This window comes from Gracilinanus agilis, chromosome 1 (genome assembly GCF_016433145.1).
Source record: "Gracilinanus agilis isolate LMUSP501 chromosome 1, AgileGrace, whole genome shotgun sequence".
Classification (NCBI taxonomy): Eukaryota; Metazoa; Chordata; class Mammalia; order Didelphimorphia; family Didelphidae; genus Gracilinanus; species Gracilinanus agilis.
The window spans coordinates 755367442-755383472 of record NC_058130.1 but is presented as its reverse complement, the minus strand read 5'-3'; the positions used below and the strand labels follow the sequence as shown (position 1 = coordinate 755383472).

Here is a 16031-nt window from a genome sequence, read left to right as displayed (position 1 = left end):
AACTACGAAAGACTCAGTAAACTTACAGAACTAACAAATACTCTAGCCCTGGTACCTTTATCAAGTGAGAATATTTCTATTGAACCAATCTAGGGACAAAAAAATCCTTGGCCAATTTGGAAAGTGTAAAGGCCACTGGATGAAGTGAAGTGTTATGATAGTAGAGTTGGGTCGGGATTGGTTAAGGAGACACAATTATACTTTGAGGGCTTAAATATAGTGGCAGACTAGTCTGGATCATGGCATTTGAGTGGCTAGCCAAATCAAAGGTAGGAGCCATTTCAGCCCTCAAAGATTATAAAATTAAATCAGATTTGAGAAGAGGCCTTCAGACATGAAAAGTTAAGCTAAGGTTAATAATATCATAATACAAGCATTTTCCTGCATTTTGCTGAGGCCAAGAACAATGAAAATAACTATAAAAAGAAGAAATACATACTTAATAGAGGTTTGAAAGACCCATTTCTGCCCATCCTATAAAGTATTTGTTTCTTATACCTTGGTTAGCATGTCTATATTAGTTACAAAATTTAAGTTTATAATGTAAATTCTGTATTATCACAAAACTAGCTTTCCTTTCATCTTGCAAGAATCAATTCAGTTCAAAAAACATTTTAAGTGCAGGATACTATGCTAAACATTAGGGATAAGAAGATGAAATTAAACAAGATCTCTGCCTTAAAGAAGCATACAGGCCCAGTAAATAAGATAGATGAAAGTAAATTTTCCAGTACGGGGATCTCTTTTCTTAGAAAGGGGGCAGCGCTAAAGTCAGCTTCTCTACTTACCTTGTATTTGGTTCCTAATACGGTTGGATGAAATATGTCTGATCCTTTATTGCCGACAAAATTAGCAGAGTGTCTCATGAAATTATCAAAATTATTTTCATTAGGGAATTTGGGAGTAATAAAGGAAAATGCCAATTTATCTGTTGTGAAAGAAAATGTCAATGTCAACATAAAAGCTTTTCAAGAATATACCTTGAAACAGAATTAAGAGTAATATAAGAAATGTATTCATTTGAAATGCACTATCATGTTAAACCCAACTGTTGCCATCGAGTTCTCTTCCATGCCCCTGCCACTTCATCTCCACCAGACTCCAGTTTCCTCTTCTGTAAAATGAAGAGGCTACATTACATGATTTGCAAGTCCCCTTGCAACTTATGACACATCATTCTATTGTTCCACCTGCTTGGATTCTGGGAAGTCAGTGGGTTGGGTATACTTGGCATCACAATATGGAAAGAAAACTAAATAATGGCTCCTGTGTTCTATAAGCCAATAACACAATGGAGCCAAGTACAAGGTCAACTTTGTTCTCCATCCTATAGACTGGATATATAGTTGTCAACAAACCACCTTAGAGAAGGAAGCCCTCTCTAGGAGGGTAAAAAAAATTTAATTTTTACCTCTCATACTGGAAATAGAAAAAGATTACTCCCTCACCCTCATTCCATCCCCCCCCAAAAAAAGGCATTGGAGGGCAGTTCTTCTGTTTTCTACAAACCAGAATAAAAATGGTCTGCATATATCTTTGAATATGTCCACAAACAGAAAAATTATCCTCAGTAGAATTATTTCATGTAAAAAGTTATAAATCAGTAACTTAAGCTCTTACTCTTTCATATTTATGAGAAAAACTGAATCAGAATATTAATATCATTGAATCAGAATATTAATATCATTTTGATAAAAACAATGAACTGTAAAGGTGAAAAATATTTTTAAAAGATAAGCAATACCATAAATGAAGATCCATGATCTCTCTAATCTCTCAAGTCCTAGTGGCATTTTAAAATACCTGTTCTCTGAAAATGGACCTTGCTCAAAGCTAAATGAACTGATAAAAATAAATACCTTGTTTTTATGCAAATCAACTCAATAAAAATAAAAGCGAAAAAGGAACTACAGCTACTATTCAAAGCTGTACCATTACAACAAAGAGGAAGTCAAATTTTTAAAAATTTCAGAAAAAATTCAAATAGCTCAGTATATTACAAATTATGAAAATATAAACACAATTACTTCAAAAGAAAAGCTATTGATATGTATGCAATTATGTTGAGTTCCTTGAAGAGATTTGCAAAGGACTCCCTAAAGAGGAGAAAAAACTCCCTTCTACGCTAATACCACAAGAAGGATTAGATCGCTGGAATCTTGAACTCAGTCTTTATTCTTGCCACAAAAGAAGTTTAAAGGAAACTTTTCCCCCGTGTCTTAACTAAGTGTACTTTTCATTAAATACTTACAGTTTAGAGTGCTGATGCAGAAAAAAGATGGATTGGATTGTTCAATTACTTTAAATATTCTTTGAGGTGGATATGCTGTAAAATTAATAGAATATACAGCTACCTTCTGAATGCAGAAGTTATTGTTCTCTCTGAAAACACAAAAAGTTATAAGGGAAGAATTTATGACCAAACAAGAGATAGAGAACATTATAAAATGTAAAATAAATAATTTTGATTATATTATATTTAAAAGTTTTTGTATAAAACAAAACCAATGCAACCAAGTTTAGAAAGGAAACAACAAACTAGAGGAAAAATTTCTATAACAAATTTCTCTGATAAAGGTCTCATTTCTCATATATATAAAGAACTACATCAAATTTAAAAGAACCCAAGTCATTCCCCAATTGACAGATGATCAAAGGATCTGAATAGGCAATTTTCAGATAAAGCAATGAAAGCTATCAATAATCATATAAAAATGTTCTAAATCCCTCTTGACTAGAGAAATGCAAATTTAAACAACTCTGAAGTACCACCTCACACTATCAGATTGGCCAATATGACAGTAAAGGAAAATGATAAGTATTGGAGGGGATATGGCAAAATTGGGACACTAATGCATTATTGGTGGAGTTGTAAACTGATCCAAGCATTCTAGAGGGCAATTTGGAATTACGGCCAAAGGGCTATAAAAGAATGCATACCTTTTTCATCCAATAATACCTCTACTGGGTCTGTATCCCAAAGAGATTTTTTTTTAAATGGGAAAGGAGAAAATGTTTTAAATGGGCAAGGAGATAAAATTGTACAAAAATATTTATAACTGCTCTTTTTGTGGTGGCAAAAAATTCGAAACTAAAGGAATATTCCTCAATTGAGGAATGGCTGAACAAATTGTGGTATATGATAGTGATGGAATAGCATTGTGCTATGAGGAATGATGAACAGGATAATTTCAGAAAGAGCTGGAAGGACCTATGTGAACTGATGCAGAGTGAAATAAGCAGAACCAGGAGATCATTATACACAGAAACTGCAATACTGTGGAACAATCAAATGTGATATGCTTTGCTACTAATAGCAATACAGTAATCCAGGACAATTCTGAGGACTTATGAAAAAGAATGCTATCTGCCTCCAGAGAAAGAATGTATAAGTACAAATGCAGGCGAAAACATATGATTTATCACTTGTTTATTTGGATATGTTTTGGGGTTTCAGTTTTATAAGATTATTCACTTACAAAAGTGAATATGGAAATATGTTTTGTATGATAGTATATGTATAACCCAGACTGAATTGCCTGTCACTTCTGGGAGGAAGAGGGAAGAAGGGAGGGACTCAATATGGATCATATAACTTTGGGAAACTTATGTGGAAATTTGTTGTTAAAATAAAAAATTTAATTAAAAAAAGTTATAAGGGATACAATACAGATTATTTTGACAAGAGTGGCTTAAAATGGTCAGATGGATATAATATCCTAAGTTAACAGTTATACTGAGACTATTTGTGAATATATATGTTAGAAATGGATATATTTTGCTGAGTTTATTCACTGACCTTTTAAAATCAAGCATTTCTTTTTTATTTATTTCTTTTTAATTTTTCCATGGTTACATGATTCATGTCTTTTCCTCCCCTCCTCCCACCTCCCTCCCATAGCCAATGCGTAATTCCAAGACCTATTTCCATATTATTGATATTTGCACTAGGGTGTTCTCTTAGAGTCTACATCCCCAATTAAATCCCCATCAAACCATGTGATCAAGCAGTTGTTTTCCTTCTGTGTTTCTACTCCCACAGTTCTTTCTCTGGATATGGATAGCATTCTTTCTCATAAGTCCCTCAGAATTGTCCTGGATCATTGCATTGCTGCTAATAGAGAAGTCCATTACATTCGATTGTGCCACAGTGTATCCATCTCTGTGTAATTGATTCTCCTGGTTCTGTTCCTTTCACTCTGCATCAGTTCCTGGAGGTTGTTCCAGTTCACATGGAATTCCTCCAGTTCATTATTCCTTTGAGCACAATAGTATTCCATCACCAACAGATGCCACAATTTGTTTAGCCATTCCCCAATCGAAGGGCATCGCCTCATTTTCCAATTTTGTCACCACAAAGAGCATGGCTTTAAACATTTTTGTGCCCATATTTTTTCCTTATTATCTCTTTGGGGTATAATCCCAGCAGTGGTATGGCTGGATCAAAGGGCGGGCAGTCTTTTAAAGCCCTTTGGGCATAGTTCCAAATTGCCATCCAGAATGTTGGATCAATTCACAACTCCACCAGCAATGCATTAATGTCCCTATTTTGCTGCATCCCCTCCAACATTTATTACTTTCCTTTGCTGTCATTTTAGTCAATCTGCTAGGTGTGAGGTGGTCCCTCAAGAGTTGTTTTGGTTTGCATTTCTCTGATTATAAGAGATTTAGAACACTTTTTCATGTGCTTATTGATAGTTTTGATTTCTTTACATGAAAATTGTCTATTCATGTCCCTTGCCCATTTATCAATTAGGGAACGGCTTGAAAATCAAGCATTTTTTTTTTTTTGGCACTGAACGTGATGACTTTATTGATGGTACACAAGATAGGACTATGCTCCTCTCCCCGACTACAGGGGTGCCTGGGGCAGGGATGTGAAGAGGGCATGGGATCCCCAGCACAGGGACATAAGTTATTATGGATGTGGGCTCCCCAGTGGTGGAACTACTCTTTTTTTGGCTGGGGATGAAGATCCATCATGGCTTTCCACTTTACTCCTTGGTGGCCATGTACTTCATGAGGTCTACTACACGGTGGCTATAACCGTACTTGTTGTCATACCAAGAAATGAGCTTGACAAAATGGTCATTGAGGGCAATGCCAGTGCCAGCATCGAAGGTAGAAGAGTGGGTGTCGCTGTTAAAGTCACAGGATACTACCTGGTCCTCTGTGTAGCCCAAGATGCCCTTTAAGTTCCCCTCTGCAGCTTGCTTCACCACCTTCTTAATATCGTCATATTTGGCAGCTTTCTCCAGGCGGCAGGTCAGATCCACCACAGACACATTGGGAGTAGGAACATGGAAGGCCATGCCTGTAAGCTTCCCGTTCAGCTCAGGTATGACCTTGCCCATAGCCTTGGCAGCACCCATGGAAGCAGGGATGATATTCTGGGCAGCTCCACGCCCATCCCGCCACAGCTTGCCAGAGGGGCCATCTACTGTCTTCTGGTAGCAATAATGGCATGGACTGTGGTCATGAGTCCTTCCACAATGCTGAAGTTGTCATGAATGACCTTGGCCAAGGGAGCCAAGCAGTTGGTAGTGCAGGAGGCATTACTGATGATCTTGAGGGAATTGTCGTATTTCTCATGGTTCACCCCCATCACGAACATTGGAGCATCAGCAGAAGGGGCAGAGATAATGACTCGCTTGGCTCCTCCCTTCAAGTGAGCCCCGGCCTTTTCCATGGTGGTAAAGACGCCAGTGGATTCCACAACGTACTCGGCTCCAGCATCTCCCCATTTAATGTTAGCGGGATCCCGCTCCTGGAAGATGGTAATGGGTTTTCCGTTGATCACCAGCTTTCCATTCTCTGCCTTTACAGTGCCCTTGAACTTGCCATAGGTGGAATCATACTGGAACATGTAAACCATGTAGGAGAGGTCAATGAAGGGGTCATTGATGGCCACAATTTCTACTTCTTTATAGCTGAATGTTGCCCTGGCCACCAGGCGTCCAATACGGCCAAATCCGTTGACTCCGACCTTCACCATCTTGTCTAAAGGATGCGACTGCAGCAGAGGATTCTGGCAGCGAGCTTGGGTGAAGAGCTGAGAGCCGAAAATCAAGCATTTTTTAATTCTGCTTTTCTCATAATGAGAGAAAAAAAATCTAGACATGTATAAATAACCACCAAGAAACTTAGTACAATATGAAACACAGGCAAGGGCTTTGTGATACAAGTAAGCATTAAAAACCAAGGAACTGGGGCAGCTGGGTGGCTCAGTGGATTGAGAACCAGGTCTAGAGACAGGAGGTGCTAGGTTCAAATCTGGCCTCAGACACAGCTTAGATGTGTGACCCTGAGCAAGTCACTTGACCCCCATTGCTTAATCCTTACCACTCTTCTGCCTTGGAGCCAATACACAGTATTGACTCCAAGACAGAAGGTAAAGATTTAAAAAAAAAAAAAAAAGAATTAGGGTAACAATCCATAGAGCAGTGATTCCCAAAGTGGGTGCTGCAGCGATCCAGGGGGGCGGTGATGGCCACACTTTTTTTGTATTACATTCTATTCTGAGTTCAATAAATAGTTTCATAATTTCCAGGGGGTGCTAAGTAATATTTTTTCTGGAAAGGAGGCGGTAGGCCAAAAAAGTATGGGAACCACTGCCATAAAGGCTTGTATTACAAAACAATTTTGTTTGTAACTTTGACACTAGAAATGACTCAAGAATTCCTAGTCTGCTGAATGTAGTTATGAATTAAAGACAGTAAGAATATATCATATGGAATAAGAAAACACATCTGTCTAAAATATCTGATACTTTTCATGCTTAGAAGTTATGGCATAGCCAAGTAGATAGTCTACTCAGGAGGTTACAGGTGGCAATCAATTTGACAGATGGATGGACCAGATAATGAAGTCAGGAAGATGTAAAAGTAGAGTTAGGTAGTTAACCGGAAAAAAATAGTTAGGAAGATGATACCAGCAGCATTTATGAAAAGATATCTAGCATAGTAGTTAACGATGATCCTGATAAATGACGACTGAAGCAGAATTGAAAGCAGAAGGCAGAGCCAGCAGACCTGCTAAAAGCAAGGAATCATCTGATCAGTCTGTTCATGTTTATTTGGTCATTGCTGCTAGGCACTGTTGTGGAGCATAAGGCAGTAAATCCCTCAAGGAACTTAAAATGCAGATAAGGCATATACATATAAAAAGGATAACTTAACAATTTAAGGAAATAAATGATAGTTGCCAAGTGAATGGTGCACAGAATAGAAACTAGGACTCCAAGGCACAAGACATCGCTTGCAAGTGGACTGGTCAGATAGGAGAGGGAACTTCATTGGACCTTGAAGGATTGAAAAGGTGCTGGAGAATAGGGAAGTCATTCTTGAGAGGTGAAGAGAAGAGAAAGAACAAATGGTACAGTGGTAGGGATGAATGAGCACAATTTGGGAAGAGTGAGAACAATGTGTAGATAAAATAAGGGAGCATTGAATATTCAGGCTAAGGTGTTTGAATGTTATTCTGAAGGCAATCAAAAAACATTAAAGGTTTCTAGCTAAGAATGTGACATGCAGAATTTAGGAAGGTTAATCTAATGATGGTTCGTGTGATGGGCTGGAATACAGAAAGAAAAGGGGCAGAGATACTAGTGACTCTTACAGTAGTGCAATAATGAGATGACAAAAGCTGAACTAAAAAAGTCTTAATGAAAACAAGAATTGAAAAGATAGTTATGCAAGAATGTCAGTATATTAAGAATAATTCTAGCAAAAATAACATACTTAACTTTAACTTTCTATCAACAAGAAAATGAAAATTAATCCCCTCCCCCAAACTTTCTGCTTAATTGAGATTTTATGTTTTAGAAATGGGACAATGTCCCATTCTAATGAGGAGGAGAGTCTTGAGTTCTTAAAGGCTATGCAGGGGAGCTATAAGCTCTGGAAGTTTCTCTAAAATGAGAAAGGTTTTGAGTATGATCCAGTCACAGGCTAAGTCTGCTTTCTGAGGGTCGGCCTATCTAGAAATAGGTGTCACCAATACAATGGCCACTTGGTGATTAATTTTTTGACCAAAGCAAATCATAAAAAATGGAAAATTCAAAATGAGCCTCAATCTTTCCACTTTAACAGTGACAAATGCTGATAAATGGGCTAAGAATCATAGTTTTTACCTTGACCATAAATATCAGCTTTTACACTGGGACTCTTATGAGATCCTTGTTCAATGAATGGATGGATAAACATTGCACCTACCTTGATTCTCTTGCTATTAATGAAATGAGAAAGCCAAAAAAAGAGTTGCAGATAAATAGAAAGTTCATAATGTTTCCATGGAAAGAAAAATAAAGGAATTAGTGGAGTTCACTATGCCATGCATCTAAGGTAACAAGAAACATCATTTTCTAAGGCATTAGTTATCTCATATTTGCAAAAATGATGGTAGTTTCTACTTCCATCTACTTCCATAACAAGATAAAGTCTACTCATTGGTTGATCAAGCATTTAAGTCTCAGCACTGGGCTGGGTTCTAGAGCTACAAAGAAAAAGGAGATAACAAACAGTTCCTGCCCTCAAGAAGTTTGCATTCTAGCATGGGCGACAAGGCATACAAAACAGATACGAGGTAATCTTAGAGGGAAGGCTGCACTAGCACTTGGAAGACCCAGGAAAGGTTTCATGAAGGTGGTCCTTGAGATGAGTTTTAAAGGAAACCAGGAATTCCAAGGGGTGGAAGAAAAGATGGGGAACATTTCAGGCATGACTGACAGTCAAGCTAAAGAACTCTGTAAGACCACCCTCTAATTAAATAAAAATATACTTTAATACTTAATGACTTCAATGCATGTATATAGGAAGGCTGGCAAAAAAAAAATGTGCTGGGAAATATGGTTCAAGAGTAAGAAGATAGGCCAAGAGCTTCTGGACTGCATAGAAACCTCACCTATATTTATTGTAAACTCCTTTAAGAAAACAGATTGAACATAACAGACTTCTCTACTAGCAGCAATGCAAGGATCCAGACCAAGGCTGAGGGACTTATAAGAAAGAAAACGAGCCACATTCAGAGGAAGAACCGTGGGAGCAGAAACCCAGAAGTAAAACAACTGCTTGAACAAATGGGCTGATGGGGATATTATTGGGGATGTAGACAGTAAACGATAACTCTAGTCCAACTATCAATAATATGGAATTAGGTCTTAATCGATGGTACATGTAAAACCCAGTGGAATTGTGCATCAGATAAGGTGGGTTAGAGGGGTTTGGGGGAGGGGGAAAGAACATGAAGTATGTAACTAGGGGAAAATATTCAAAATAAAAATTAAAAAAAACTATTAGAGAAGATAACTGATAGGTAGCTGTCATGCTCCACTGACATCCATATATAGTTTAGAGACTTGAGGAAGGCCCTCAGTACACTGAGGGTGGGCCCTGCCCACCATGGCAGGTAAGTGTATAGCTTAGAGTCATATAGGATATATAGATATGGAAGCACTGCGATCTGTGTTGTTAGAGGGAGTAGTAACATGGAGGAAACAACAAATCCATTGGGATATTGAAGGAATGGACCCATTTTTTCTTTGGTCAGCAAAAAAGCTTAGATGAAAGCACCCTGTATAATTCTAAAGAGCATTCAATCTATCAAATAGCACTCAGCAAGCCTTCTATAAAGCTAAAGTTAAATTATCTCTCTCAGAACAATAAGTTAGCCTCCTCATCCTACTATCTGCATCAATTCTCTTCCTCTGAGCACTTATTTTTTAAAGTCTTGAAATTTGAATAATGCAAACGGATTCTTCAAATTCTAATCATCCAAAGATGCTGTTTTCCATTGTTCTCCCGTACAATATGAACTACCAGAATTTTTGGAAAATTTACCATTCATAAAAGTCTAAACAAAGTCTTCCTACCTACTGAACTCTGTCATATCAGCAAAAACTGTATGAAATCAAACTACAGCTTTTTTTTTCTAAAAATTGTTCATGAAAATAGCTTACTGATGTTATAAAAAATGGGACTTGAAGTTTGTTGATGATTTAAACACTGAAACACAATACATTTTCTAAGCAGAAACATTGAGGGCACAAGGGATAGCACCATGCACTTCTAAACAACTCTTACGCTCTCTCTTATCCCTGCATTGTAAACTGGCTAGTCCCATACTAAGAGCTGATTCCTGTGATGATATCTGTCCCATTGATAACTCACTAGAGGTCCTAATGGCTGACTTGAAATGATCTGAAATAATCCCCTGAATTGGAGAAAACAAATTTTCGTTTCCTGCCAGTGACAAAGTTTTCAAACAATGGATACACAATTGAAATGGTACACTAGAATTCTGTAAATGCTAAAAGAACAAAAGGAAGGTCTCCACAGATCGGGTGAATACTCTAAAGATTCATCAGAAAGCAATAGAGGAATTAGTATCAAGTGGCAATCCCATGCTAGTAGAGTCACCAAAGTTGTAAACTTACTTGACAAATGGAACTGAGCATTTTGAGAAAATACTGAAATCTGTGGGGCTGCAGTCAGGATCACAGCAGCAGTTAATATCACATTCTTCTACTAACAGGTCACACACACACAGAGAAGAAACTAGAAAAAACAGAGCAGGTTAACAAACTGTATTTTAAGATGGAAGCAAGACTTATGATTTCATTGGTATGGGGAACTCCCAAAATTCCTTCCGCCAATGAGGGTCAGCACTTTCTCAGCAATGTAAGGTTTTAAAGAATTGCCTGAGAGATTCAGGGACTTGCCCTGGTCACAAAGCCATCATGTCAGAGGTAGAACTAGAACCCAGATCATTCTGGCTTCAAAGCCAGCTATCTCCTATGATGTGCTGCCTCTCTACTATACAGTTAACTAATACAAAATCTGATGACTTCCAAAGTTACATATGAATTTTTCTAATGCTATTTTTGGGGAATTGACTATTGCAAATTAATAAGTTGGAGCAGGAAAATACTAGACTGTCATTTTTTAAATCCATGGATATTCTTTGTTTTGATATAAGATATTTTCCCAGCAACCAAATAATGTCTCCTTCAAAGTACCTTCCCCACAATACATTGTTTTTTTTGTTTGTTTTTTTACATTTTTAAACCCTTAACTTCTGTGTATTGTTTCCAAGGTAGAAGAGTGGTAAGGGTGGGCAATGGGGGTCAAGTGACTTGCCCAGGGTCACACAGCTGGGAAGTGTCTGAGGCCAGCTTTGAACCTAGGACCTCCTGTCTCTAGGCCTGGCTCTCAATCCACTGAGCTACCCAGCTGCCCCTAATACATTGTTAACAGAAAGGTGAGATGTATTACTTAACTTTACAGTACAATAGCACTGATCATTGTATTTGACCAGAGTTCTGTTGTCTCTCAATGTTTCACTTCATTTTCAGGGTTGTAGACGGTGCATAAGATAGATCTTATATGAAGAATGAAATTTATGCTTTATCATAAAGATGATCCAACTTGTCAAAAGAAATTTGAAGGAGGAAACTGAGGCCCAACACAATGTCAGTCTTCCTCTTTGGGAGAAAAAGCAAAGACTTGGATACAAAATAGGCCCTCAACTAGAGAATGGATGAATAAATAAATGGTGGTAAATGAATATAATGTATTTTATTATGCCAGAAGAAATGATGAATATGAGATTCTTAGAAATATGGACTGACTGCAAATATGAATAACATAGAAATAGGTTTTAAACAATGATACATGTATAACCCAGTGGAACTGCTTGTCAGCTCTGGGAGGGGGGAAAAAAGAGAGGGAAGCAGAGATCATGAATCATGTAACCTGGAAAAATATTCTAAATTAAAAAAGGGGGGGACAGCTGGGTAGCTCAGTGGATTGAGAACCAAGCTTAGAGACGGGAGGTCCTAGGTTCAAATCTGGTCTCAGACACTTCCCAGTTATGTGACCCTGGGCAAGTCACTTGACCCCCATTGCCCACCCTTACTACTCTTCCACCAAGGAACCAATACACAGAAGTTAAGGGTTAAAAAAAAAGGGGGGGGGGAAAGAAATATGGACTGAAATAAGCTGAACCAGGAGAGCAATTTAGGGAATGGCCAGAATCATAATATGAGGAGAAACAATGCAAAAAAGAACTTCAATAAAACAAGTTTTAAGATACACTAAAAAAAAGGATAGAAGACACAGTAGAGCAATTCTATTACCTTACAAAATGTAATATGTGTGTGGACACATCTACACATGCTTCTTTTTTCAAAGCATATGGCAGGGAGCAGCTAGGTGGCTCAGTGGATAGAGTGCCAGGCCTGGGGTCAGGAGTACCTGGGTTTAAATATAGCTAAAGATACTTCCTAAATGACCACACCAATGCAACTATCGATAATCTGGAAATAGGTCTTGATCAATAACACATGTTAAAACCAGTGGAAATGCATATTGGCTATGGGGGGGGGGCGGTGAAGGGGAAAGTAAGAACATGAATCATGTAACCATGGAAAATTTTTCTAAACAAATAAATAAATAAAAATAAAGATGCTTCCTATCTGTGTGATCCTCTAGCCCTTACTGTTATTCTGCCTTGGAATCAATGCTTAGTATCAATCCTAAAACAGAAGATAAGCATTTTTATTAAAAATGAGCATATGGCAGGTTTGGGTCAAATGCCCGGAGTCCCCAGGACAGAAGAGGCCAAAGCTGATGGATCACTGAAGTGAGGGAGTTCTGGGACACCACAAGGCTAAAGCTCATTGGGTGTCTAAGTCTGAAACCAAAATGGTGAACCCTTGACAACACAGGCAGCCTCAGAGGAGGTAAACTGAACCAAGATGGAAAAAGAATAGGGCAAAGCTACACTGCCAATTTATGGTGAGTGGGCCCTGTTGAATGGTCACTGGGTAAAAGAGGAAGGCTCAGTCTCAAAAAAAAAAAATACATAACAAAAATCCAATTTCTTAAGCAAGCATTTTCTCTGTTCTTTGTCTCTTAAAATACTTGTGTTGATTATTATATTTATGAACAATAAAAAATATTTTTAAAGGCAATGACCATTGGGTCAGAAGATTTTGATTAGAACCTGTCCTCTTTACTAGCTCTGTAACCGAAGCCATTAACCTTTCTGAGTCACATTTTCCTAATTTCTAAAATGGGGAAAAAATACCAGTACTACCATACTCACAGGGCTGTTGCTATAAAGGGCTAAATAACTGTGACAGACTTTGATGACTATTTCCTGTTCTGGGTTTCATCTTCCTCATCACTAGAACCAATGATTTCTAAGGGTTTTTCAGGTTCTAACATTCTGAATCAATTCTTGAAAATTTCCCTGAAAGTTTCCAGGCCCTGTAGGGTTTGGATAGCATTCATAGGTTTTAGAATTGGAAGGGATGCAAGGGATCATCCAGTTCAAACCTTTTATTTACAGAGGAAAAAACTAAAAGGCCCAGAAAGGAAATGACTTGAGCAAGGTCATATAATATGGAGCAAAAACAAACTTTAAACATAAGACTTCAGAACCAGAGCTCTCTCCTTTTCTCCACACTTCCTAAGTGAGCTTTCTGGGGACATACTATTCTGAAGGTGGTAGGTCCAGGTGGCACTCCAGGGCCTGAACTTTATCCAAGCTTTACCCAATAGGGCTTATCAGGGTTTGTCATGATGTTTTGCTCTAGGCATTCTGGGCCCACACAATTTCCTATGCTGTATCACAATTGTCATTCAGTTTTACCTCTCACCCCTCAACATTCAGGTCAACAGAGAAGGGCATTGATTTTGTCATGTAGTTTCTTTTTATTTTAGTGGGGTACTGTCTGTATCTGCTGTTTCTTTTCCAAGATGGTATAACTAACTTTGGTTTAAAATTACATGAGACTAGCTGTGTGAACCTGAACAAGTAACTTAATTCCAATTGCCTAGCCCGTACAGCTCCTCTGCCTTGGAACTGATATAAAATATCAATTTTAAGAGAGAAAGTAAGGGCATTTTAAAAAAATAAATAAAATTACATGAGAACATAATCTCCTTAGGAGTAGAGATTATATCATTTTTATAAACTTAATAAATTCTTGTTGATTGATTAAAATTTCTTGGCTAAAATAATTTATTAATGATTATTATAATCAGAAACAACAAACAAGGTCATTCAATAAAACTATGAGAGTGCTTGGTCAACCTTAAATTCATACAGCTCTATTGTATTCTGGTGTCCACAAGGGCAAGGAACACCGTGTCTTTTCTAAACACACAGAGTAGATATTTAATAAAACTTTATTTATATTATGTGTGTTGTGGGGATTTTTTTTGCTTTGTTTTTTTTTATACCCCTACTAAACTGTAAACTCCATGAGAGCACAGTTTAAAATCTAAATTTCCTATCTCCCCAAATAACTGACAGAATTCTGCATAAAGCAAATATTCAATAAGCAAGATCATGGATTTAGAGAAAGAAGGGGCCTTCTTTTTCCCTTCATTTTATAAATTAAATAATTCAGTCCCAGAGGGGTTTAGTTTCTTATCCACAGTAAGACAGGTAACATCTTAGAGAAGATTCAAATCCAAGTCTTGCTGCCTCTATCCACTATGTTAACACTCCAGTTTAAACGGGGCTGAAGATACTAGCTGAGTAAATCCTTCTACCTTTGTTTGACTCAGTTTCCTCATCTATAAAATGGTGATTATAATGGCACCTTCTGGCAGGGTTGTGGTGAGGATCAAATGATAGCACATATAAAATGCTTTGCAAACTTTAATGTTTATATGTGCATATATATTATATAAGTAATATAATGTGTTTGTATTTATGTAGCCATGTAAGTGTCAGCTGTTAGCATGTCTATTTGTTGTCATTCCCTAACACACTTTTAGCTACTTTTAGGTAGGACCTATATCTTATCCTGGCACCTGCCTTTAGAGAACATATAGGAGCAGCTGGGTGGCTCAGTGGATTGAGAGGCAGGCCTAGTCCTAGGTTCAGATGTTGCCTCAGACACTTCCTAGTTGTATGACCCTGGGCAAGTCACTTGACTCCCATTGCCTAGCCCTCACTGCTCTTCTGCCTTGGAAGCAATACACAGTATTGATTCCAAAATGAAAGGTAAGGGTTTTAATAGAGGACATACAAAACAAAGCATTGGACCTAGAGTCAGAAAAGCTTTCCTCAGACCCAGAGTAAATCACTGAATCCGTTTGACTTGGTTTTCTTATCTGTAAAATGGGTAGACTAGCGGCCCTTCTCTCACCGGGTTGTTGTGAAGACTATGAGTTATCACATGTAAAATAGTCTGCAAATCTTAACGAGCTATATCAATGTTAGTTGTTTTTATTATTATAATTAACTCTAAGATGCACTTTTGTATTTGTTTCTCCAGCACCTAGCAGTACAGGCTAGGTGCCCTGATCCAGAGAGCTCTGCGAACAGCAGGAACTTAATAAATTAGTGGTCGTATCTACTGGCTGGGGTCTCACTACGGGGCTCCTCCTCAGCACCAGTTCCACATGCACACATGCACACACACACACACACACACACACACACACACACACACACACACACACACACACACACACAGTGGGTGCTCTAGGTGCACAACAGCAGGCGCTTAATAAGTGTGGGGGTCCGCCGCGGGGTCCGGGCCGTGCCTCCAGGCGGATCCGCCCCCGCCGCCTCGGTACCCACCGTCCGTGACCGGCGTGGGCCTCTTGGAACTCCACACCAGCTCCGCGGGCTCGAGGGCCTCGGTCACAGGAGGGTCGTCCCTGGGAGTCCCGGCCAGAAGGAGCAGCAGAAGCACCAGCAGCCCCCGAGACCCCATCTCCAGGCCACGCCGGAAACGCGCGTCGCCCTGGCAACAACCGCAGGCCGCCGCGGGGCATCGCGGGAGGAGGAGGGATAGGGAAAGGGAGTAAAGCGGGTAGAGCGGGAAAGGAAAAACGGAATGGGACGAACTAGGGAAGGGTTAAGACCAGCCGGGGAGGGGGGAGGGGGGAGGGGGAAAGGGGAGGTGACGTCAGGAGAAGTGAGCAGCTTCCGAGGACCGGGGGAGGCTGCTGTCGGGGGCGCAGAGTGATGGGACTCTGGGGGAGGAGGATGACGTCAGGGAAACCGAA

General features: G+C 38.9%; 1 protein-coding gene and 1 pseudogene across 1 annotated transcript in view; both read right to left on the bottom strand.

The window, feature by feature from the left end:
• Positions 1-15736, bottom strand: part of TCTN1 (tectonic family member 1) — a 34663-nt gene extending 18927 nt beyond the window's left edge. Inside the window, exons 1-4 of the mRNA XM_044685418.1 lie at positions 15601-15736; positions 10433-10553; positions 2252-2382; positions 789-928 (exon numbers count right to left, since the gene is read on the bottom strand). Of these exons, the coding sequence (XP_044541353.1) occupies positions 789-928; positions 2252-2382; positions 10433-10553; positions 15601-15736 (528 nt within the window). The remainder of the gene's footprint in view (positions 1-788; positions 929-2251; positions 2383-10432; positions 10554-15600) is intronic.
• LOC123244848 lies at positions 4920-6056 on the bottom strand (annotated as a pseudogene).
• Positions 15737-16031: the final 295 nt, after the last annotated feature.